The sequence below is a fragment of the Chroicocephalus ridibundus genome, chromosome 6 (assembly GCF_963924245.1).
Source record: "Chroicocephalus ridibundus chromosome 6, bChrRid1.1, whole genome shotgun sequence".
Taxonomy (NCBI): domain Eukaryota; kingdom Metazoa; phylum Chordata; class Aves; order Charadriiformes; family Laridae; genus Chroicocephalus; species Chroicocephalus ridibundus.
Genome location: NC_086289.1, coordinates 21,661,277 through 21,686,255, shown reverse-complemented (window position 1 = coordinate 21,686,255; position 24,979 = coordinate 21,661,277). Strand labels below are relative to the sequence as shown.

Genomic DNA, 24,979 nt, shown 5'->3' with positions numbered 1-24,979 from the left:
CTGGAACCATCCCCTGGGTGCGATGACCTTCCCCGAAGGTGGGAGGACAGGAGAAGAGAGCGGGTGCTGCTTCCCACCCCGAGCCGTACCGGGAATGCGCGGGAGCGGCGGAAAATTCACCGGGCATGTCCGACGGCCCGTTCCCCGCTCTTCGGTGGTTTCCAACGAGAGAACCACGTTGCTTCTCCCCCCTACTCCTCCTCCTCCTCCTCCTCCTCTCCCCGCCCCGGGAGGGCGGGCTGACGGCGTGGGGCTGCCCTCGCCATCCCGGGGCACGGGGGGCTCCGCCACGCCGCCGGCCGGCGGAACGGGCGCCCCTATCGCGACCGGCGCCCCTGTCACAGCCCACGCAGCAGGGGGCTGCTCAACTTCGGGGGCGGCCCCGCCCCGGGGGTCTCGCAGCCGCGGGCCGGGCCGGGCCGGGCCGCAGTGCCTGGGGAAGCGGGGCTCCATCCCCGCTGCCCCTGCCCGCGTCCCGGCGGGGTTTGCGTGACAGCGCCGGGCACTCCCCGCCGCCGGTTTATGTAACCCGTCGCCCGGACCCGGTTATAAAACGCCCGCCAAGGCAGAGCCGCCGCTAGAGCATCGTCGCCGCCGCCTGGAGCGCCGCGGCAGCCCGGAGGTAACGGCGCGGGGAGCGGAGCCCTTCGTCGGGCGGGGCGCGGGGCTGCCCCGCTGCGGGTGGGGGCTCGGGCTCGGGGGGGAACGCGGGGCTCGGTTGGGCCGGGTCGGTTCGCGGCTCAGTAGCGGAACCGGCCCGTGGGGGCGAGGGTAGGGGACACCGCCTGGGAGGTGCTGCGGCCGCCTAGTCCCACCTGTAGCCTCTGCTAAGCTTTTCTCATCCTCCTGTCATCCTTGCACACACCCGCAGCAGCGGTTTAGCTTGCCGTGCTAATTAGTAACTTTGCAAAAACCGGTATAACAGCGTTTTTGGTGTAATAAACTACAGAACCCACCCAGAACAGATGTGAGGTATACAAGACAGCTCAGTGTTCAAAAGTCTAACCGGGTCTTTGCCCCCGGTGTCACTGTCATCCTGACGTTTTTTTTTTTTTTCTTCTGATCTGTTGTGCAACCTTTCAAGCATATAAGCCTTCTCTTGCTGATGTAACCAGCATATCCTTTTTTGTTTCCCATAGCAAGGTTTTCCCAGGGGTGACTAGCCTTAGAGTTCAGGATGTGTCCAAGCTAAACAACCCTTCCCACTCCCCACTTTTATTTTACTTATACAGGAAACAACTACTGCAACTTCTTGAGCTTTAAGTGGAGAGGAAAGGGTAATTCTTGTTTCTTTAAATTGGTCTCTTGTAGTTCCAGTTTCTTAAAAGGACGATTGTCTCTCTGAGAAATCCACTTCTACTGCAGTGATGGATGTTGTTGGTCCTACTGGTTATCAGTCCTGGGAGGAAAAAAGTGCAGAGAGTGGGCTAAAAGATGATGGTGGGATATATCTGCCTTCTCACAAAACCTGAGTAACCAGCTGTGGATGTCTTTGTGGGCAGTTCTCTCTCCTTGCTCTCTTGGTTAGCCTGGTGACCGCCTTGGCTTTCTGCAACATCACAGTAAATTTTTAGCTTCCCAACAAACACATTCATGCCAGCAGCTAGAAGGAAAGTAAATGATTAGACTAACTTGTGTTAGTCTAACCTGTCGTGTTTGATTTCTGGAAGGGGCATGTAGTAATTCCTCTCTTCCTTGTTGGAGTTACCTGGAAAGGGGATGGGAAGGTTTACAGCTGTGAGGGCACCAGGCTATAAGGCAGGGTACAGCCCAGGCCTTGCATAGGCTGCAGAACTTGGGGACTGCAGGGTTTCCAAGTTCTTCACATGTAACATCAAGGCAGGAACTTTAAACTTTTTCCTTTTTTTTTTTTTTTTTTTTTTTAAGTGGGCAGAGGGATCCAAACTTGGTCTCCATCACTTACAGCAACAGAAAGCAAAGCAGCCTCTTGACAAATGAGCTCTGCTGCTGTGATTAATAAGTGAATCAATATTAATGGTTATACCCATATCGATATATTTCCTGTGATGTAGGCTCTGATGCATGGGCAGGGAGAACAGTTCCTTCCCTTTGCTGTTGGCGTGTCTTCCCTTTCAGGTGCTCCCATCCTGAGCTACAGAGGCAGCCTGTCTGCTTGAACCAGAATGCTTTATAACTTTGGGATTATAAATAGATACCATATTTAATTTTCCTTATGTACCAGTTTATACCATGTTTTTCTTAGTGTGGCATGTCCCAAGATTCCTCCCTATGGGAGGGGGATCTCTTGCTGTTCTTCAGCGTAAATGGCGCCTACAGACATTTCTCTCTTCCTATTTGTAGTTGTGAAGCATCTTGATAACTGGTGTGACTGAAACATGGTAAGCAACATGTGTAACTGTCATTTTAATCACATTGGTATCTCTGAAACAAACTTGTGCCAGTGAACAAGATGCATGTGACTGGCTTTCATTTTCATCAGCACAACCATTTTTCTTCCTGTGGTTCTTCATACAGATTCATGAATAGGTTTTCTCTGCTGGCTTTGTGGGGGTTAGCATGTTACGCCTGAAGGAGGGGAGCTTGAGTCTCTTTAGCTTAAGTGGTAGCAGCTTGCATTTGTAGTCCCCCATCACAGATGGGCTTGGTTTGTACGTCATTAGATGCTCTTTGAGCTAGCATCACTTCAAGAACATACATGTCTCGTTCCTAAAGGCGATGTGTATTGTTCTAAATCTGTGGGTTTCCATGCCTTTGGGGACTACTGGATGTCTTCCAGTGCGGATGTCCATCCTTTTGGAAACTTGGCATGTGTAAGGATTGGTGTGGTGTGCATGAACTTGCTTTTCCAAGACACTTTCTGCAGAAATTGTTGCTCACGTGTCTCCTTCCCTGCATGTTTTTGTGTTCTTTGTCTCAACAGATGGGAACTGCTCAAAACAACAGTGACCTCAAAATACTCCATGCAGTGGAGCTTGACTTGTGTAACAAGGACATGATGGCAGACACATTTGATCACAGCATTATTTCTGTTGGAGAAGAGGAAGGAGTGGGCAATTTCCAACGTTCTCTTCCAACACGAGAGTCTCTCCGATCTCCTCGGGGTTCTGTTGTGAGTTTCCATAACATCCAGTACTCCGTTAAGCAGTCCAGTGGATTCCTATGTAAACGGAAAACTGTGGAAAAGAAGATCCTTCATAATGTCTAGTAAGTTCTTGCTTAAATAAAATAACGGAGGGTAGGAATTAATCTGCTGCTGTGAATCAGTGACCTCAGTGTCACCTTCCAGATCCAGCTGTGCTGGTAAAGAAATGACTACCCTCCTGCCAGTCCACAGTTCATGTGAGCACTTTCTAATTTGCTTTTAGGCAAAATAACCGGGATGTAGCTGGAGCAGCTTCAGTTATTGATCTGAGCAAATTAGGACTACACTTGCATGAACTCTTCTGCCAGAAGATCTGAGGGTTCCCTTAACTATGGTTCAAGCTGTAGTCAGAGGAAATGAGCAGCAGAGAGCAGTTGTGTCTTCTTTTCAAGACTCAGCTCAGCAGGGAAGACAATTTTTGTCTTTTGTAGATTGCTTTTTATGTCCAGTTCTGGCAGTCTGGGACAAGAAAGGAAAAATGCTTATTGGTTTCAGATTTAAGGAGGAGTTTTTAATAATCTCCAAGTTTTCCTTTCAACAGCATTTTGTTCACACCTTACCTCTACTATGAGCTGCATGTGAACAGTCCTCCATTTGGAAATAACTCTTTCCTTCTTCCAGTGGCATTATGAAGCCAGGCTTGAATGCTATCCTGGGGCCAACAGGGAGCGGTAAATCTTCGTGAGTACTTTTTTCTGCTCCTTTGAATGGACAGTCAGCTGGTCAAAGAGGATTTGGGGTTCTGAGGGTTGGGGGAGATGTGAGGGATATGCAGGCTCAGACCTTTGCACACCCATGAGAAATCTGGTGATGCAGTCTGACCTCGTGGCCTGCTGCTGTTGGCTTTGCTGGAGTTCTTGCCCTGCAGCAGTGTCACACCCCTCATCTGCTCCAGCTGATGGTCCATATTACTGCAGTCACCTTTGGCGGTGGCCTGAGTTAAGATACCAGGCTGAACTGGGGTGACTGGAGCTCAGATGTAGGCTCCGTCCTAGACCTGTAATGGGTTAGGGAGGGGGTGTAAGCTCCTTCGGGGCAGAAGAGATGTCATCCCCTGTGAAGTCACTGCAGCGAGACTTCCTTGAAGATGCTAGGCCAAACCCCACTCTAACAACTGACAGGAACATGGTGTAACGTCAGTCTGTAGGATGTTCTGGATCCTTACCCCCAACTTGGCTGTGGCCTGGTGGTGGGTGTGCACATGTGCTTGAGTTCTTTGGATGAAAACACAGAAAAATACCATGCAGACTATCTCCAGCCAGTACTGATGCTGTTTTCTCTCCCGTATAACCATGGTAAGAGAGCTCTTTGTCACTCTCTGCCTTTGAGAATGTCAGAGACTGGGCAAGTGTGGCCAGAGTTCACACAGGTGTATCTTTGTGGTGACGCTTGGTATTCCTCTCTAAGGAGACTCTTGGCTAATCAGGATGTTTTCAAGAGCAGCACTTCATCAGGGTGGTGTTTACTTACCTAGCAGACAGGCTGGCCTCTGCTTTGGCAGCAAGGAGAATCCAGTGATATGTTAAAACAAAATTACTTTATAAAATTAACCTTTACTCTAGTCTTGTTTATGCCCATTTGGATTAATTTCCTTGAGATCAAAGTAGTTACTTCTGTGCTCCCCTGGCTGGAGAGCAGACTGCAGCTACTCGGCAGGGTGCTTTTGTCTATGTGCATTGGAGGTTAGCTGTTAATACGGAGACTGAGTTTATGTCTGCAGGGGGTTGACGGCGGTGAATTGTGGGGGTCTGTATACTACCATACTCCTGGGGCACACCTGCTGCTGGAAAAGCCTCTATTTACACCAGGCTTTCTGTACAAAGCTCCCAGAGTAGAGGCTGCCCCTTTCTGTGCCCTTTGGTTTGCAGCATGCCTTGAGCAGGCTGTGACTGCAGTCCTGACTGGTGGCACTGCCCCAGTTAAAGGTAAAAGCAGCTGTTATGGCAAAACCTAATGCCTGGTGTTTGTCTGAAGTCTCCTAGATGTGCTGGCTGCCAGAAAGGACCCAGCAGGCCTGTCTGGAGAAGTGCTTATAGACGGCATCCCACAACCTCCGAATTTCAAGTGCATCTCAGGATATGTTGTGCAGGTGAGTAACTGCCTTCATGAGCCTGGAAGCCTGGGAGCCCTTGGGAGGGAAAACTGCATAAGATGAGCAAAGCACAAACTACTAAGTTAGGTAATCTTCAATGATGGCTACAGAGTGATAATAATACAATGTGATAACTCAGATGTTACAGTATTTAGTATTTTTCTGGGATATGGAAGACAAGAGGATCAAACTATTACTCCAACCAAGACAAGCATGGAGGTGTTTGTCTTCCCAAAGCCACACGGATGCCCAAACCACAGAGCTACTGTGGCTTGTTCTTTGGGCTCTGCCCTGAAGTACTAGCAAGAGTTTAAAAAAAAAAAAAAAAGGTGAGGAAAAAACCCACAACACCCAAAATCTCTTGTTGTAAAACTCAAAAGCAGTTCTAGCTGGCAGAAGTACCTTCAAACTATCAGACAATAATTCTAGGAAGTAAATAGATCCCTGCTGTTCTTCCTCTGATTCTGGCTGGCTGGGACAGAGCTTCGTTCCACTCAGAGACAGGAAAAGCCAGCTGAATCTGCGGAAGTGGGTGGAGGCCCGGACCAATAATAGACCCTCAAAGCCCTGGGGGAGCTGAGGAGAAGGGGATTCCTGGCAGCCATATGAGCAGCCAAATCTGGAAACCATCCAGGCTTCTGACTGCAGGCAGATGTGAAATAGGCAGCTCTTCTGAAAGCTGCCAGCTGGGGGGCTCTGGGAGGATGGATGTGACGAGACTGATGCCGAGTCTTGATCCTGCAGGTCAAAGATCCCCAAATGCTCAGTGTTTCATGAATGGCCAGGAAGTTTCTTGCAGGTGGTCCTGGTTTGAGACATTTGTATCTCAAGTGTCCAAAGCAACAAAACTTAACCTCAAAATGATAGGCAACTAGGCGAGACATTAAATGGACTTTTTGCCCTCTCACCCCTGTGCAGTACTCCCTAGATCAATAAAGATGTCTGAAAGACTACAAACAACACTCAAGGTCTAAATACATAAATACATACATACTTATAGGGTCAATTCTTTGCAGATGAGCATACAGACTTGCTAAGTCATGTGTTAATCTTGTAAAGCTGCTACTGGTCTCTCCACTCATGCCTTACAAACTGTGGCATGACACCCTCACTTGCTATGTTTGGTGTTAAAGTAGCTTAAATTCACAGTTTAGTTTCCAATGTGGTGACCCAACAGTTGTATTGGTGGATCTGAGGATGGGCAATGGGAGGCTAGCGTGAGAGACTGAGGGTGTGTGGGGAGGGAAGTGATGGCAGGAAATTCCTAAACCAGCTTTGGCAGCAAAGCCAGTTTATCATAACACTACACCCTGAGTAATCTGTCACACAGTTCTAGCACAGCAGCATGTTCAGTCTTCCTCTCTTACTTCCAGTGCCAAACATGGTTGGCTGGCACATCCTTTGTCCTGCTGATCACCTACCTCTGATGTGGAAGGAGTCCCAGAGCAGGCAAGAATCTGCTGCCCTGCAGCTTAGGGGCTGCGTCTTCTTCTAAAAGGGCACTAGATTTGCAAGATGCCTGATTAACATCCATGTTCCCCAGCAGCTGCCCAGTATTGCCACCCTTCTGTTGTCATATGGTAGGATGCAAAATTGGCTTGAATATCAAAGCAGGGGTGCTGGAGAGGCATGGAGCTCTGGATGGACCCGGCCTCAACTCTGTTTGGCTCATGGTTGTTACAGGTTGGTGTAGGCTGCCCAGATGTTTGTCAGCTGGATAGATTTGATTCTTACTCAAAATGCATGTAACTGTTGAAGTTTTTCTAAAGGGGTAGCCCTTAGAATAAGGTTTTGTGCCCAAGAGTTATAGATAGTTGAAACATGGAAAAAATCAGGAGCATCTTGGTGCAATACTCTTGTTTCTCTGAGCAGCTGCTGCCAGCTGCTGACTCCCTGAGTGTCTCGAACACTGAGTACTAGCAATGTCCCTTCGCTTCAGGTGGACTGGCAGAAGTTTACAAAACCAGCCTCCTGCTCTGCCTCCCTTTGGCTGGTAAGGAAAGTGCATGTGCAGTACGGAACGCTACCGTCTGCACTTCGACTCCTGAGCCTGAAAGCAGGCTGAGGTGATGCTTGGTGTAAGCTGGGAGCCTGCAGAGCTGCATTCTCCCCTTGACTGCTACTGAGTGACCTTGAACTTCATGTCCTGTAAGTCTTGAAGAAGAGGTTGTCCCTCAGTCCAGTTTCCCCGATAGTCCACAAATAGCTTATCAAAACTGCCACTACAGGGACTCCGGTGCTTGGCCAGGTAGCTGAGAAGGAGGCTTTCCAACTGTCCGTTTGTACTCCTTTCAGGATGATGTTGTCATGGGCACAATGACGGTGAGGGAGAACCTGCACTTCTCTGCTGCCCTGCGACTGCCCAGCTCCATCAGCGTTCAAGAGAAGGAAGAGCGAGTCACCCAGATAATCAGCGAGCTGGGATTAAACAAAGTGGCTGATGCTAAGGTGAGCAGTGAGAACGCCTTTCTCAGAAATCATACCACCTCTGGAAACTGAACTGCTCAGCTCTGTGCAGTATGGCGTATGTAGAGCAGCTATGCTAAGCTAAGCGGGAACCTGAGTTAACCATACTGCACACAAGAAATCAGTCTCCAGCTCAGGAGATAGCTTGTAAAGAGGTATGTGTATTTGATATTAAAAGGGGAAGATTTTGGACCATGTCCAGCATGTTGTGTAAGTTCAGAGGGGAAAAAGTCGCCTAGTCATTGCACCTTGGAAAGCTGTTCAGTTGCTTCCTGGCTTTGTGGGACAAGACAGGGAAATTGTTTTTAGAGTGCTGAAAGCTGTGAGGGGTAGGAAGCTGGGCTGTGATGGAGAAATTCTGTGCAGAGCTTGTTCCTCTCAGCAGCATTTTTACTCTACTTTTACTTTACTTACCCCACTCTTACTTGAGCAGCAGGCGAGCTGACCAACAAGACATCCCTGAATGCCAGTGCCACCTCTGGCTGCTATGGCCTCATTCTGGCTCTTCCTTGTCAGTGTCATCCTTGTTCCCTGAAGTCATAAGGTGCCTGGTACCTCTGAAAATCAGGCTCTGCTTACTGCTACGTAGTCCCTTTCACCGAGTCAGACCCATCATCTGCTGCTGGCCCTGGGGTTCGCTAATGTGACTCTGAAAATGAAAAGGGCTGCTGGGTGTGGAGAGCCCTGAACTCCAGAGCATGCACTGACTAGGTCTTGTTGCAAATACCTGATTTCTTCTGCTTGTAGGTAGGAACCGAATTGATCCGGGGAGTGTCTGGAGGGGAACGGAAGAGAACCAACATTGGGATGGAGCTCATCACAGAGCCACCAGTCCTTTTTCTGGATGAGCCAACAACTGGCCTTGACGCCAGCACAGCCAATGCGGTCCTCATCCTCTTGAAGAAGTAAGAGTCAGTTCTTCAGGGCTCTGCTGCAATTTTGTGGTCAGCTCATTAGTAAAAAAAGGAATGCTGTTATAACTGAGTAGCTACAGTGCTCTGGAAAAAAAAATTAAAAAAAAGTCTAGACAAATAGACTCAGAAGTGGTACTGAATTATTTCTCTGGGCCTTGTCCAAAGCTTTTTGAAGTTGATGGGAGTCCTTCCACAGCAAGCATTGGATTGGAGCCCAAAAAGCAGATGTAGCTTGGACAGTTTCCCTTTGCCACGGAGAGTGGTGGACTGGGAGGTCAGGCCTGTAATCATAATTTCTTGGCCTTCCAGCTGAGTCTATTACAAAGTCTTTTCCTCTGCTCTGGCAACAGCCTTGAACTCAGATCAGACTTCACCTGCAGGTTTACCCTCAGTGTTTACATTCATCTTCTGTATTTTGGAGATGAACTGTCTTCTGGTACGAAGAGGACTAAAGAAAGCTTGTTTAATGAGAATGAGTTCCTGACCCTCCTCCTGGGTTTGTAGCATGTTGTCTGGTTCTGCTTGGGGGCACATTGTGCTCTGCTGTTTGTGGATAGAGGCCTTTGATCGGCAAGGATTCTTGTTGGGCATCAGCACTAAAGTACTTGAAATGGTATCTGACAAACCTGAAGGAAAACTAGTTTTGACTTTTCTAGAGAGTAAATCTTCAGCAGAAGAGCTGAGAGAAATCTTAGCTGGCCAGGCTTCCACAGTCTGCTATGTAAGGCCTGGGACTGCCATTGAGTGCAGTGGGACCACTCCAGTTAGTCAAGTTGGAGCCTGGCATAGAAAACATGTAAGGAAGGCTTATACACAGCTGTGGCCTCAACCTTTGCTAGCTACAGGCAACATCATACTTTGTCTGGCCAGACTGCAGTGATGGTCTCTTGTAATGATGGGTGCTGTCTTGAAGATCTTGCAGCCAGCATCTGACAGTGATAGGGAAGAGGGAACGAAAGTTTTTCTGGGTTGAGACCCTGAGAAGTTAACAAGTAATTGTCTTGGATTTGGATATTTATTTTTTGCTTGGGTTAACATGACCTTTCTGAAATGCGAAGTGCTGTGTATTTGAGAGATGTTTGTTTCTATTTCAGGCTCTCAAGAAGAGGGCGAACCATCATATTTTCCATCCATCAGCCCCGCTATTCCATATTCAAGCTGTTTGACAGTCTGACATTACTAGCTTTGGGAAAAGTCCTGTACCATGGTCCTGCAAAGCAGGCCCTGGAATACTTTAGTTCTATTGGTAAGTCTTCTGTGCCAAGAGTCTGGCTAATAAGTTTACCCTAGCACTGGATAACAGTCCTGGGCTGTTTTATCTCTAGACTACTAGAGGCTGTACGCAAACAGTCTGAACAGTGTCATGTTAGAACAGGAAAAAAATCAAAATGATAAAAATGAAGTTTTTCAGACAACACAGGGTATGGCGCTCTGCTGCCTTTGTTTTGCCTTGCATCAGGACAAAAACTGCTTGGATATCTAGCAGCATGATGCACAATAGACAAGATGATGCTTGTAGTTCTACCAGGCCTAGGTGGCAGACCCAGTGGGTTTTGAACCACAGCCTGCAGACTGTCAGCCATCCGTAGGGGCCGATTGAAGAATCCTGCTGTAGTCTGAAAGCAGGTGGGTGACTGAGAGGACAAAATCATGGTGTGTCTTAAGATGGGTTAATAATTGCACTCTTGGGTGGCTGCCCCTGCTCCAAGAAAGCAGGGTGAGGGTTTATGGCTATAATGGACAGAGAATGCGGAGTGAATTCCCAGTCTAGTCTAGATGCAGCTGTGGACATGTTGGATTGTAAGCTTTCCTTGGCTTTAAGGGAGATGCTTTAACCAATCTCACTCCTCCTCCTCCTCCTAGTATCCCACCTCACTTCCTTTCTCGCAGGAATGCTATAGAATAAGCATTTTTTTAATTTTTTTTATTTTTGGCCTCCTCATCCCATAGCTAGGACCATATTATAAGAAGCTGCTCTTGGACAGCCCTTCCTCTTCCTGGTGACCCAGGAAACACAAGCAAGACCTGTGCTTCTAGAGCAAGCATCTGAGGCTGTAGGGCGGACATCCAGCAACCCCTGTTGAGGAACTGTGTGTCTTTCAGAGTGGGATGTGGTTAAACAGTACTGAGGAGGCCAGAGTTGTCCATGCTGAGCTGTGTAAAAGCGAATTAAGGATTTTTCCTCACCTGAAATCAACAGAGAATAAGCAACTTTGAAGCTCTGTATAGATACCTCAGATTCACTGTCTCCTAAATCCTGTCTATTACACAAAATCATAGAATGGTCAGGGTTGGAAGGGACCTCTGGAGATCATCTAGTCCAACCTCTCCTCCCAGAGCAGGGTCACCTAGAGCAGGTTGCACAGGAATGCATCCAGGTGGGTTTTGAATGTCTCCAGAGATGGAGACTCCACCACCTCTTTGGGCAGCCTGTTCCAGTGCTCTGCCACCCTCAAAGTAAAGAACTTCCTCCTTATTTAGATGGAATTTCTATGTTCAAGTTTGTGCCATTCTACTGCTGTAAACTAATGCTCGTGGAAAGTGGTGAAGTTTTTTTTATAATAGGGTTGTAGGAGAGTGAGTGACCTTCCAAGCTGTGCTCTGTGCAGTACAAACATGTTGCATGTGTGGTTTTTGGTTTTTTTTTGGTGTGTGGTTTTCTTTTTTTTAGGATATGAATGTGAACCCTTCAACAATCCAGCTGACTTCTTCCTTGATATCATAAATGGTGATTCAACTGCTGTGGCAGCAAGCAAGGAAGATCACAGACCTGTGGACACAGGAAAAGGTAATTTGTGAAGGAGAAATCCACCGTTGGCTGGTGTAGAAGGGAAGTTGTATGTGGTGATGGCAAGCTGTTGTTCTTCGAGTTTCCTCCAGTCTAAGGGCACTTCATTATCTTTTTATTTTTCCTACTAATAGATACACTTTGCTTTGGTCTTCTTTAGAGAGCTCGGAAAACTTGTAAAAGGGATTTTTTTTCTTCCTTCAGTAATACAGAAGAGCAGTGATAAATGTCAGTAATTTACAAAACCTATGTGGGAAAGACTGAAAAACTAGACTTGCTTAGTCTCAAGAGACAGCTGACAGAAGACAGAAGTTTTCAGTCACATAAGAGTCTGCTGCAGAGAAGACAGGGTAGATAGGCTAAGAAGTAATGGATTTACAGGGCAGTGAGAAAGACTGGAACTAGATTAGATAACAAACTCTCTAACAAGGATTATAAGGGAATGGTGCTTTTTGGAGATGGGGAAGTGGATCAGAGCAGACATTGATTTCCCTCAACATCGATGACTAAGAATTTGGCCATTTTTGTGCCACAGAGAACAGGCAGATTAGCTAGGAAACTGTAAGGAAACCCACTCACTCAAGCTAGCCTCTTAAGCTCAGAGCCAAGGCTTGAACAATTCAAATTCTCCTGGCATTTTTGTTTTGTTTATTTTTTTTCAGCCTCCAAAGTGGCTGAGCATGTTTATGGGTCATGTCTGAAGGTAAGGTTCATGGGAAATTACAAGCCGTATATTGTCTTTCTTACTCAGAGGTGAGCAGTGAAAATGGAGTGACAGAAGATAACATGGACAGCAGCGTGGTAGATGTGCTGCACCAGAAATATCTTAACTCCAGCCTGTATCAGAGCACAAAGGAAGCACTGCGGAAAGTGGAGCTTGGACGGGGAAGCAGGCAGAGACTATCCAAGCAGGGGCATGAGATTACCTACGCAAATGGATTCCTCACACAGCTGTACTGGGTGTCCAAGCGTTCCCTCAAAAACCTCATCAGGAGCCCACAAGCCTCCATTGCACAAGTAGGTAACAATTCCTAAAAGTCTCAGACTCCCTCTGCTCTCAGTTCCAGAATCTGCAGTTTGTAGGACAGACTTCTGTTTTCAAAGGCAGCTCAGGAAACAGAAGTCCTGTGCCACTACCACTTACATGGAGTGAGATGCCCAGCTAACTTTCTTGCCTTTGAAAAAAGTCTCCTTCGTAGCACAAGGACTACTACACTTGGAGAGTGGGGAGAAAAATGCTTCATTCTGTGGCTGACATGGGGAGCTTCTAGGGTGACCTTCACTTGAAATTTTAAGCTGGGTTATTCTTTGACTGTGTCTCTACTAACCTTCCTCAGCCAAAGAAGATCAGAGGAAGGAGAAAAGCGAACAGGATAAACCTGGAATATTTGCCATAAGGCTTTTAATTGTGTGTGTCATAGGTATACTTTGGCTCACAAAGCAGAGTTTTAGGCAGGTGTAAGTCTTAAACCCCGCATATGCCTTAATATGAAGTTTGTCTCTATTTACTTATTTGAAGGACTCCCTTTTCCCTTTCTTCTTTCCAATTCTAGATTGCAGTGACCATAATTCTAGCCTTGGTTGTGGGCGCTATCTTTTTTGGTGTAAAATTGGATCGAAGTGGCATTCAGAATCGGTAAGTTGGAAAGCCACAGCTTTGCTTATTTTTCTGTCTGTAGCAGACAGGTTTCAGCTACAGGGAAGGCCTTGGGATCCACTTGGGCCACAAAGGAGGGTTGGGTTCAGAAGCCTCAGTGCGCTGCAGCATGGTGTTGCTGGAGTTCTTTTAAGTTCTGTCGGGCTTGCACATACGTGCAAAGGAGATGTGAAAGGGAAGATAAAGGAATAAACCTGATTTTACAGCTAAGATTACAATAGCACAATTAAATACTTCCATTCTGTGGACAGAGATAGAAAATCACTGACTTGATGGTATGATGATGTCTGAGGCTGCCAGTCTTGATCTAGGCTGTTTTCCCTTTTCGTTCTTTTTGACTGTTCTATTTTGCCTTCTAGGGTTGGATCCTTGTTTTTTGTCACCACAAATCAGTGTTTTTCCAGCGTCTCTGCAATTGAGCTGTTCATCAGAGACAAGAAACTATTTGTGTAAGTAGTGAGGCACTTAACGGTGTCTCATACCCTGGAGTGAGGTGGCGGGAGTATCTTAGAGGCTAAACAAAATGTTTTCCAACAAAGACTTGATTGCTCCCTTGCAACATCGGATTGTAATAGTAATGCTAAATTGGTCTGTAGAGCAGGGAGCTGTAATGCTAAGAGGTGGCAGAAGGAGGGGAGAAATAAAATGCTTTTACTTGCTTGCTGTGACACAGTTTATTGCGAAGTGCTTTTCCTACCTACTTTTGGTAAAAGCTGTTTTTGAAGTCTGCATGTGAATCCTGCACAAACTGAACCCTGCCTGCCCTCTTGCTGACAGGGTTGAAACACCGTCTTGCAATGGTCCTAAAGTGGTAAGACTGTGCAAAGATGAAGGGAGAGTTCTTGGAAAAGCTTCGCATGGGATACTCAGATGAAGAGGCCTGCTGGCTGGCTTACAAGAGCTCCCTAATAATCAAGCGCATCTCTCTGTCTATATGTATATGTGTTTGTATGTGTGCATATGTATGTAAATGTGTGTGTATATATTATATACATGCATGTATATATACATATATGTTGAAAATGTGGTTTGGAATAGCCTCCAGCTCATGGGGATGAAAGGGCAAGAGACAGATCCTGTGCAGTAAAGAAGAAACTGAAGATTTGTACCTGGACTGCACATGTCCACCCACAGGTTGTTCAGAGCAGCTTAATATTGCCCCTAACAGCTGCTCAGGAATGAATTTCCCTAACACTGACACTTCTTGCCAGTCTGCTCTGCTCACTAGCTGTGTCGATGGGCCTTCTGGCACCTCACCAATTAAAGCATCTTTTCATGGGCTCCATTAAGCAGCAAAACAATTGTAATGACAGTTAATTGCCCTGTGAACTGGAGATGAGTTGATGTCCTAAAGGTGTTTTCCCATTGTTGGGTATCATTCCTCCTCCCCAGAAGCAGCTGCATGAGTTAGCTGTGGATGAAGTGTTCCTCCGGTTAACAGCAGTCTGCTCTTGTGTTAAGGATCGTTCTCTTTGAAAAGAGATTTAGGAGCTCTTTTCCAATATGTTACTTGGCAGTCATGTAGCCTTTCACTCAACTTTCCTCAGAGGGCTCTCAGTATGACTGCAGGGCCTGTGAGATAGATCAGCCCTTACTTTACAGAGTGGGAAGTGATAACACAGAGGAAAATAAGCAACTTGCATATAGAGAAGGAGTCAGTGGTAGAGAGAACAGAAACCGAATCAGGATAAACCAGACACAGAAGCTGAGCCTGCTTCCTAGATAACCTCTAAACCTGTACAACTCCCCTCCTTCCTGTCCTCACAGCCATCAGTACACCAGTGGATATTACCGTGTGTCTGCCTACTTCCTGGCCTTGATGATAGGAGATCTGCTGCCCATGAGAACTGCTCCAGCCATCATATTCTCATGCATCAGTTACTGGATGATTGGTAAAGAATTGATGCTTTCATTGAACCTGTCATCTTCCAACACATTTGATTTCTGACTTAGCCACAGTTTAATTCCTATACCTATAACATGAAGCTAGTTGAACCTTCGGCTGATTTAAGTGCTTGGCATCATGACTTAGGAGGACTCTGGGGCAGGGGCAGAGACACCAGCAAAGACAGGGACCTGCTTGAGCATATCTTTCAGTGGGCTCTTTGGGCCTTTGGAGCATGCATAATTCCTGCCCACTCCAAACTTGGTCTTTCTTCCTGCTTTCCCTGTCTTGTATAGGAGTCCAAGGGTACCTCTCTGGGATTCATAATGTGGTTGCTTACTAGACTCTTTCCTTCCTGTTTTTTGACAGGGTACCAAGCTGTTGCAGGCCGATTCTTCTTCTTCATGCTGACCCTAGTGCTGGTGTCCTACACTGCCACGGCCATGTCTCTGGCTATCAGTGCTGGGATGGATGTGGTGGCTGTAGCCAATCTGCTCATCACTATTTGTTTTGTCCTGATGCTTGTAAGTATAGCAGGATGTGTGGGCTCCTTTGGTGGAGGTGAGGAAGCAGCTGAGACAAGCTGAGAGGACTGGCTTGAGCCAGCCCTAAGCAGGCTGAGAAGCCACAGTCCAGTAGCATGTCAGCCCCAAGCCTGTGATTTTATTGTCACTATAGTCAATGATATACTTCTGTCAACTTGTAATCTAAGGGTCAGATCATTGCTCAGGTGCGATTCAGTAGGTGTGATGCCACCAGAGCTTTGCAAACAGTGTGCCCCAAAAAAGTGGGGTGGTTTTTTGTAAATTGTCCTCACAAAAATTGATTTAAAAAAAAATCTCACATTTCCAGTAATAGAAATCTAAGTGATCAACTAGATCATTTAAAAGGAAAAAGATCTTGAAATAAACCTGTATCAATTGATTTTATTGCCCAGTGGGATTAGTAGGAGCATACTCTTTCTTTATTTCAATTTATTATTGCCTTTGGGTTCCAGAAATTACTTCCATACTGTTCTTCAAGGACTTCTAGGGAAGACAGCAAGTGAGAGAGAAAGGAATTTTGACTACTTATAGATGAAGGATGTGAATTCTTTTTCAAAGAGATAATGTTAGTGATGAAACTTCCTGACTGTGAGACCTATCAGGTTACCTTAGAGTAAAAAGTACCTTCTGTCAGGTGTATCTGTCTGTGTACATATTCTGAGCCCACTGCACATCCCTAACGCTTCAATTTGCAATAAGCTAAGAGAGTGTATCGCTTCAAGTGCTTGCTGTGGGTGAGAAGTGGGCATGCGTAATGATGGCCAGCTGATGTATGTTGATGTAAGTCACAGTGTGTAAGGAACAGCACGTGCACATCCTGAAAAACAGCAGGATAAGCACATAAAAACTTGTGATGAAGCACAGCCTGAAGCATCATGGTTAGCTATGAAGTCCAGTGGTTCTAAGGAGTAAAAGAGCAAACCTTGTTCCAGGCAGGAGTGAGCATAGTTAAAAGATGTAGGTCAGAGGAGAGAGCCAAAACAATAACAGCCCTTAAGGCTCCCCATGGTTTCCTTCTTGTTTCTCTACTTCCTCATCTCCCAGTCATCCTTCTTTAGCCTCTGGCTAGCTCCACCATAGGACAGTCCTCCAGAGTGAGAGCTTGTTAGCACGCATGCTTCTTAGCTCACATGTGGATGTAGCTTTTTATCTATTAGAATATTTGGGTGTGCTGTTGGGCCAGCTGCCTGGGACTGCTGCAAGGTTTGAATCTCATGCCTGTAGGCACAGGCATAACAGCAGCAGGAGGTCAGTCTATCCCAGTGCACCTCTGCTGGGCAACTCCGATATCTGTGCAGGAATGGCCCTGTTTGCAGTAAACAGTCTGTGACTCATTAATCTATTCTGTTCTATTTCAGATCTTTTCAGGCCTCTTAGTAAACCTCCCTTCCGTAATGGGCTGGCTCAACTGGCTCAAGTACTTCAGCATCCCCAGATACGGCCTCACTGTGAGTAGAAAGTAGCGTTGCTCTCCTGTGAGTAATGTAGCCACACTGCTGCTCCCTGGAGAGGTTTTGAGTATAAATTAAGTTCTCTTAAAAGTCATATTGTGGTTTTTTTCTTTTCTTGTGCGAACATGGTAAAAGAAGAACAAACCAGCCGACCCCAAAAAGGAAGCAAAAGTTAATCTCTGTGTGAGAGATAGAAGTCTCAGAGACTGAACAAATCCTTCGTGCCACAAAATTAGTGCTGCTTGGACAGCAGTGGAGCAAGCTGTCCAGTGAGGCACTAATTCCTAGCCTGAATAGCTGATCCCTATTGTTTAGGATAAAGTCAAATATTGCATGGCCTCTCCAGAGGCTGCTGTTTGGGTGACCGGTCTGAGGTTAATGACTGTCCAACTGGTTAAAGGATTTACCGTAATGCCTGATGGTCTCAGTCTTCAGTGTGGCTTCCTCTGAAGTGAAGTATGACTTACTGCCATTTATGAATAATAAGAAGCTGGGATACCAGAAAGCTAAGGGTGCAGCTGCTCGAAACACAGTAATTCGACATAGCAGGTCACCCGCTCGTCAAAGGTGGGAGTTGTGCTTCCATCTCCTGTCTTCATCCTGGCCAAGCCTATTTGGGAGGAACAGTTTCCTACCTTTTGAGTAAAAATGAGTGAAATGAATGCTGGAGATGATGAAGGATAGTGTGGGCAGGACCATGTTGACCGGCAGTGGAAGAGAAAGGTAGGATCAGGGAGGGGGAGATGTGAGACCTCCCCTGTTTGGGTATCACTGAGATATTTTATCAGTGTTGCTGAACGTGGAGGTGACCCCTGAGTTCCCAGTGCAAGGGAACCCTTCCCTTCTTGCCTTGGCTGACTGTGCCAGCTGCCTTCGTGTGCTGGTGCTGGGGTATCTGCATGCAGCCACATGGTTTCTGGCTCAGTAGACTGACCCACATGACAGTGGATGAACAGGAACTTGTAGCTGGCAAGCCAGAAACGCATGCCTGAATCATTGAAATGAACTTTGAAGCTAAAGACTCAGACACCAAACCATCCTGCATGTAGAACTTGTAGCAGTTCCTCAGAAAGGCAGTGATTTAAGAGCTTCAAAAGAAAAAGCTCTTGAACATAACAATTCCAAGAATAGTGATATGTGTATTCTAATAATCAAGTTCCTTTAAGGTGTTTCAGCACCCCAAATCGCTAACTCTGTAAAAATCTGGTGTCTGCCTCTTTCCCTAGGCTCTTCAAGTGAATGAGTACAGAGATCTCTACTTCTGTGGTGAGATGAATCCAAATGTTACAGCATCTGTGGGAGATGCAGGCAGTTGTCCCCCCGATACTTCAGGAGAAATGTAAGTCTCTAACTCATGGTGGTTCTTGGGCCTGAATTGTAGTGGGTTGCTTAAAGAGAAGTCTGACTGTTTCAAATCTTTGTATTATTCACAGAATAACCCCCCACAGGCCAGTCTCAATAATATATCCCAAAATAACATATTTTAGGATTATATAGTAAAACTTCACAATTATCCAAGAGTGAAATAGGGATGGAACTTTACTCCTAAAAATAGGCAGAGGAGCTAAATTAAGTTTTGTTTTGGGTAACCTAGCCCTGGCTTATCAGTTTTCTTAAAACAAACCCAGGGTCACTTAGCAATGGAAATGCAACGTGTGGACAGCTACAAAGTTGTTGGGATGCAGCAGACCCATGATCAGAAACACACCTGCCCTTCAGAGCTTGTTTGTAAATATTAAGCTCCCTGCAGATAGAGCAGAGCGCCAAGGTAGCTATCTGCCAGTGCTACTGCCCTGTCTAAAATCTTGACTACTGCTACCTTAGGTTGTAGCAATGCAAGTATTTCATGACACGTGCTAAAGGGCTGGCAAACTGAGGTCATTGCAGGGAACCGTGCTAGAGCATTGTTTCTGCAGCTTTTGGACCCCAAACCCCTGCTATGGACCTCCAATGATTGCTGTGTGAAACTAATGCTTTTGCACTCACCACGGTTTAATGTGGTTCTCAGGTTTACTCATAAATTGTCAGTTATCTATAAATAACAGTTAGGATAGTACTGAAAAAAGATGAGAATTAGAGCTCTAGATTTGTCCCTTAAGCTTTTTTAGTGATAGGTTATGAAGTTACTCTCTTTTCATCACCTGTTTTGCAGAGTTGAGGGTAGAAGAATCTTTGTGGAGCAGGAATAAAAGTAACAACCTGAAGACTTGCACCACATAGTAATGCAAACTTCTCCCCCATGCTTTTCTGCAGGTGTTCTGGTGAAGCATATCTGTGCAGCCAAGGAATCGCACCTACTGACTGGGCAATGTGGGAAAACATAGTGGCTCTCTTCTGCATGACTGTTATCTTCCTTATCATTGCCTACGCAAAACTTCGGTTTATGAGAAAGTTCACATAGACTCCTGCGTTGCCTTGCTCTGCAGCTTCTCCGGTCTTAAAACTGCAAAGCTTGCTAGGGCCTCCTGGAGTTTGCCAAAAGATTTCAACTCACTTTACTGGACTTCAGATGGGAACTCTGTCCCCTTGTTTCTGGGGCATGATCTCCATGTGATTGTATGATTTTGGTTTTTAAGAAGAAATGCATTAATGTACATTGCATACATCATTTTTTGTAAGAATATAATTTTTGTAATTCTTTAGGTACATATCAAACTATGTCTTGGCAAGCATTATTCTTCTTTGGCCAACTTATACAGTAAATGTCCATAGGGAAACCTTTTCCTTTGAACATGTAAACTTCTCCATCACAAATGGTATAAGGTGATGATGGCATTTATGCATCAATATGTTGCCCCTTGTTAGTGCTCGTCACATCTGAGGAGAGACAGAGACCATTCACAGCATGTTGGAGATGCATTTGAGTTGGAGTTAAGTACAGGGACTGAGTACTCCTTACCGAAAAAGAGCAGTTATACTTCTAGTAGTTTCTCAGTGGAAGATACTTGCAGAAACAACTTTTGATGATTAAAACCTAAACAGTAGTGGTGTAAGACATCTCATCTAAGAAGAGTGAGAAATAGAGGCTGTTGTACTGTAAAAAAAAAAAACAAACAAAAAAAATCCACGCCCACCGACTGCAAAGAATACATTTACTACTTAAGGGAAGAAATTCCTTTTTTTTTTTTTAAATAAAAGTTTGTATACTCAGTAATAGATCTTTTTAACAGACTTAATGCTTAGCTGCACCAGTACACCATGGACTGAAAAAGACCGTGGAGATACTGCTGTGGAAACTATAGCAACGCTTACTGCAGTCACCACAGGGCAGAAGGCAGCGTGCTAGCAGTTATCTCCTCACCACATCATTAGCAAAAGCAGAGCTGCTTTTAAGCTGGTGCAGCTCAGCCACAGGAAAACATCATCAAACACAAGGGAGGTTGTTTCTGAGGGCCGGCCTGGCAGCAGCCGCCTGCAGCGTGAAAGGGCTTCCGGTGCTCTTGCGATAAATGGTTCAGTCGTGGTGTTAGAAAGAGGGGAAATGATCTGCTCTTTCTGTGCCGCTCCGCTGCCTTTTACAGCTGCTGACAAGTAAACTCGTGCCACGTTTTACATCTACGGTGTTTGTCTTTCTCCCTCTTCCCTGAGGGAGGCTGTTTGCTCTTGCTTCTTCCCCCAGCCGACGCTGCCGCCCATCAGCCACCCGCTCGACGCGGCAGCGGAGGCCGCCCCTCACGACGCTGGGGGACAGACGCCCGGGGCCGCCAGGGCGCTGCCAACCCCGCCGGCCGCGGGCCCAGTCCAGCGGACCCCTGCCTGCCCCTACCCCGGCCCCGCCGCCACCCTCCCCGGCCCGCCGGCAGCCGCGCATGCGCCGCGACGGCGAGGGGCAGGGCCACGGCCTTGCGTGGGGTCGCAGGCGGAAGCGGGCGCCGCGGGAGGGGGCCTGTCGCCATGGCGACCGCGGCGGAGGGGCTGCCCGAGGCCGGCGCGCAGCCCGCCAAGCGTAAGGGGCCGCGGCCGGGGCCGGGGCCGCGGGGGTTGTCTCCGGGTTCGCCCCCCTTGGCGGCGTGGCGGTGGCCGGGCCCTGCCAGGCCGCGGCCTGCTCCCGGCGGGGCAGCCGCCGCCCCACGGCGGGAAGGGCTCTGGCGGTGGGGTGGAGGCCGGCTGCGGGGCGGGCCCGGGCCTCCATGTTTGCCGGCCGGCCGGCGGCTCCCCGGGGCTTACCCCCGCGTGCCTGTCACCCCCGCTGCGCCGCCGCTTCGCCGGTAGGAGCTGCGGGCCTCGGCCCGGCCTTTGAGTTCGAGCCGGCAAATGGTGCCGACAGAGCGAAAAACAGCCTGTCGGGCAGAGGAGCAGAGGATGACTGCTGCTGCGGGGAGCAGAGCGAGGGCAAGTTGTCGTAGAAACGGGTTTGGAGGAGAAAAGCTGTGATTATCGCTTTCCACAGGTGGAAATCTGTTGTAGCCCCTCGTGAAATGGCTGGGGGAACTGTTCTCCTATTCTGAATCAGTGACTAGAAATAAACATCAGGAGCGTTGTGCACAAAGTCACTCAAAATTTCTTCTCGAATTCCTCTTCTCTTTTCTAAGCACAGGAGGGGGCTGGTGTTTGCAAGTGTGGTCAGGCCAGGTGTCTGTCCCTTAAAGGTTCCCTAAAGCATTATTTTGAAATAATCTTGATGCCGCTTTAAGGAAACTGCCTAAGTTTGTTAGCCCTTAGTGTAAAGTAGGCAAGTTATATGGAAATTTTGCGGTCGATTTGAAAAAAATGGGACCATTAAATTTTTGTGGTGTGTTTCTGTACCTACCAACTTCCCCCTAACCCTGTAATGTCTGTACCCTGATCAGAGGAGCCTGCTGTTGAAACAGCGGAGGAAGCTAAAGAACCAGCAGAGGCAGACATCAATGAACTCTGTAAAGACATGTTCAACAAAATGGCCATTTATTTAACGGGTGAACTGACAGGTAAGACACCGCAATACTGACTTGCAAGTAACTTTTTGTTTCTTCTAAAGAACTCTGTTGTGTAGCTTGTCTAAACTATACCTATTTAGAGCATATCTAGCAAGACTGGCAGTTCAAGTCTGACTTGTTGTTTGACTACTAGCAACACAGTCATGTTAATGAAGTCCCAGATGAGCACAAATACATTCCAAAAGAATTCAGTCTGATATCAGCAACTTAAAAAAAATATCTTTTTAGTCTTGCAGAAGCTTGCACATGGAAAAACAAACAAACAAAGGGGTCTAGGTTAAGAAGGCCTGGAAGAGAAGCACAACTGAGAGTGGAACATGTGCAGCTGTTTTGTTTCTGAGTGAGAGCAATGATCATACACATGTTTTCCGATGTTTGTGCTTTACAATAAACTGCTGTGCAACATTAACTGGAGCAAAGTAAGCTCCTCAACAAGTTAGTGGATACCATAGGCTCTAATTTTGAAAACACCCCACAGCACTACTGATTTGCATGGGCTTGAAGGGCGTATGGTACAGATTGCTGTCTGGATTTGTGCTATCAATTTTGTAAACAGAAGTGGTTAACTGACAGAGTAAGAGTAGAAATATGAGGAATTAGTCATTTTTTCTCTCAAAAAAATTGCAAGTGAATAAGTATTCATCAGTCTGGTTGATTTTTACAGTTCAAAAAACATCATCTCTTTTTGTAGAGCACTATACTAATACCTGAATTGCCATCTAAACTATTCTTGTTACATTTTTTGCCTATTGGTTTGAAATCGCTTGTCCTCTTGTGTGCATCCAATTCAAACCACATACATCACCCGTTAATTAAAATAAACTCTATTCTTTTTAAGCCACCAGTGAAGACTACAAACTCTTGGAAAACATGAATAAGCTGACTAGCTTGAAGTACCTAGAAATGAAAGATATTGCTATAAACATCAGTAGAAATCTGAAGGATTTAAATCAAAAATGTAAGTAAATCAAATTGGGTAGGGGCATAATGAATGGTACACTTGTTTGGGAAATGAAGCACTTAAGAGTTGGATGTTTCACACTCCATTAGGTGCTGAAGGAAAGAAAACTCACTGAAATATACGTGCTGCTATACAATGCCAATCTTGTATATTTCTTTACAGCTATAGACTACATAGACTAGCATAAGAGAAAACACATCTGAGTTTATGTGTTGTTTTACCCCAAATTTTGGATCTGATAGGAATGAAATAGGACTTGTTTTGATTCACGTTGTATTGTTACTTGTGTTGAGTTTAGCCTGTATTCATACTTTTCTGGAACATGAGTATCAGCATCAATGCTTGGTTCTGGAGCAGGGGAAGGAATGAGCTTTTAAAGTGTTTTATCTGAAGAATGTAATGAGAAATTCTTGTTTCAAATGTGAACTGTTTCTTGGAAGTGGATTACTAAGAACTGACAGATACGATTTTTCTGCTTTTTTAAGATGCTGCTCTTCAGCCATATCTGGAACAAATCAACCTAATTGAGGAGCAAGTTGCAGCTCTCGAGCAGGCAGCTTATAAATTGGATGCATATTCCAAAAAACTTGGTAACTATTATCCTCTACTGTTACTACCTAGAAGCATAGTCCCTTGCAAGGGGATTTAAAAAGGTGAAGTAAACAACTCCTTTATTTAAGAAGTCTGAGCTGCAGAGTTGCCTATGCAGAATAGTGTTGCCCTGCTTTTGAACAACAAACATTTAATGTGAAGCAGCAAGTGTTGGGAAAAGATAAATTTATCAAGTTATAGGGAGATGGACTAGTACCAGGTATTACTGAACTACAGATTATTAGTGAGGCTTGATTTCTCTTTTACAATGTGCACTGACCCAAATTTTAAAGACAGATGTTTAATCCTGCAAATAGAGGGATTCACAAAGTTCCACCAGACACCTAACTCCCCCTGACTTAAAGTAGTATTAGTGGTTCTTAAAAATATTATTGTACAGTTATATTTGCCTAAATGCTTTAGAAAAAAATAATCATCCTCTAAATTAACATGAGTTTTAAGATGTATAGCAGCTTACAGGATTCAAAGTTTTTACCTGTCCAGTCCTAAAATATTGTTATTTTTCCTTCTGCAGAAGCCAAGTACAAAAAACTGGAAAAACGATGAAATTACAAGAGTCTTTAAGTTGAAGTTGGTCTATGAGTCAGACTGATCTCTGCTTCAGTTGCACAACAGATATTCTGTATGTTGAAAAGGCTTTGGTTACAGCTAACATCAAGACTGGTAACTTCTATCTATTGAATACAGTAGGCTGTATTCAGGCATTAAGACTGAATGATACTTTCCTCTTCTCAAATGGTTCTGTTGCCTCAGTTGTTCTGCAATGAAAGGTTGAAACTTGTCCCTAACCCATACGTTGATACTGACTATCTGTGTGTTAGTCCTATGTCCCACATGAAATACTCTAGGAAAAGCCCTCCGTAACCTGTAAGGATGTCTTAGCTTAGTAGCAGCAGGACCTAAACATCATTTTTTCCTTCATGGAGCTCTGCATTGAGAAGATACCCAGACCTTTGGAGTTATGACCATGGTACTGAAAACACTTCAGTTTGGTATCTGTCTTCATCTGTTTGAAATAGAGAGACTAGTCATTACAAATTTACAATAAAACAAGTTGCTGCATTTGTCTTTCTGGAATCTCAAATTCCTGTTGGAAAGATTGTATAAGTTGTCTTTATTTTTTCGAAGGGTCTGTTAATAAAGACAAAGTCATTCCTACTACTGGAGATCATAGAAGAGAACATGCAATTATATTCTTTGACTGTCTGGACCTCAGGTGAAACTGCAAGATGTATTGCTTTATCACACGCTCAGTTAACTTAGCAGATTCTTTCTCTACTTTACCAGCACATTTTGATCCTAGTAGTTTTTGAAGAGGCATGCCCAGCGCAAAAAGCTGCTTCTTTACTAGATTAACAGTGTTCCAAATTGCTAATTTAGCAGAGGCCTTCTCACTGAACAGGTACTTCTATTCCAAGTTTGGGTTTTTTTCCCTGTACCTGTTGACCCTGACTAGTTCAAGCTGGCTTTTGAGTGAGCTGCAGTCGAGGATAGTACAAGTGCTGATGTAGGAAAGAAGTAGTTCAAACTTCCTACAGGCTGTTTAGAAGAATGTCTAGTCAGGTGTC

At 45.7% G+C, this 24,979-nt stretch overlaps 2 protein-coding genes across 4 annotated transcripts; both read left to right on the top strand.

The window, feature by feature from the left end:
* Nucleotides 1–215: 215 nt before the first annotated feature.
* Nucleotides 216–19,521, top strand: LOC134517598 (broad substrate specificity ATP-binding cassette transporter ABCG2-like). Of its 3 annotated transcripts, XM_063339252.1 has the most exons (17): nucleotides 216–622; nucleotides 2,323–2,360; nucleotides 2,903–3,186; nucleotides 3,746–3,805; nucleotides 5,099–5,213; nucleotides 7,512–7,664; nucleotides 8,430–8,587; nucleotides 9,691–9,842; nucleotides 11,268–11,384; nucleotides 12,136–12,401; nucleotides 12,938–13,020; nucleotides 13,401–13,490; nucleotides 14,809–14,933; nucleotides 15,296–15,450; nucleotides 16,830–16,919; nucleotides 18,149–18,261; nucleotides 19,176–19,521. In XM_063339252.1, exons 2-17 carry the CDS (start codon nucleotides 2,358–2,360, stop codon nucleotides 19,321–19,323), a joined length of 2,112 nt encoding a protein of 703 aa, XP_063195322.1. In that variant the 5' UTR covers nucleotides 216–622; nucleotides 2,323–2,357; the 3' UTR covers nucleotides 19,324–19,521. The 3 variants fall into 3 exon arrangements, with proteins under 3 accessions (XP_063195322.1, XP_063195323.1, XP_063195324.1); XM_063339253.1 differs by lacking the exon at nucleotides 2,323–2,360; XM_063339254.1 differs by lacking the exons at nucleotides 216–622; nucleotides 2,323–2,360 and having other exon boundaries at nucleotides 3,052–3,186; nucleotides 3,666–3,805.
* A 1,191-nt stretch (nucleotides 19,522–20,712) lies between these two features.
* On the top strand, nucleotides 20,713–24,473 carry BLOC1S2 (biogenesis of lysosomal organelles complex 1 subunit 2). Its single transcript, XM_063337497.1, has 5 exons — nucleotides 20,713–20,868; nucleotides 21,713–21,829; nucleotides 22,677–22,796; nucleotides 23,285–23,389; nucleotides 23,926–24,473. The coding sequence occupies exons 1-5, from the start codon at nucleotides 20,817–20,819 to the stop codon at nucleotides 23,955–23,957; spliced, it is 426 nt and encodes a 141-aa protein (XP_063193567.1). The 5' UTR covers nucleotides 20,713–20,816; the 3' UTR covers nucleotides 23,958–24,473.
* Nucleotides 24,474–24,979: the final 506 nt, after the last annotated feature.

Coding starts and splice junctions, on each gene's coding strand:
- LOC134517598 (XM_063339252.1), top strand. Junction 11,385..12,135: donor ACCTGTGGACACAGGAAAAG/GTAATTTGTGAA, acceptor TTTCTTACTCAG/AGGTGAGCAGTGAAAATGGA. Junction 13,021..13,400: donor CGAAGTGGCATTCAGAATCG/GTAAGTTGGAAA, acceptor TTTGCCTTCTAG/GGTTGGATCCTTGTTTTTTG.
- BLOC1S2 (XM_063337497.1), top strand. CDS start 20,817: ATGGCGACCGCGGCGGAGGGGCTGCCCGAGGCCGGCGCGCAGCCCGCC. Junction 21,830..22,676: donor TTTAACGGGTGAACTGACAG/GTAAGACACCGC, acceptor ATTCTTTTTAAG/CCACCAGTGAAGACTACAAA. Junction 23,390..23,925: donor TGCATATTCCAAAAAACTTG/GTAACTATTATC, acceptor TTCCTTCTGCAG/AAGCCAAGTACAAAAAACTG.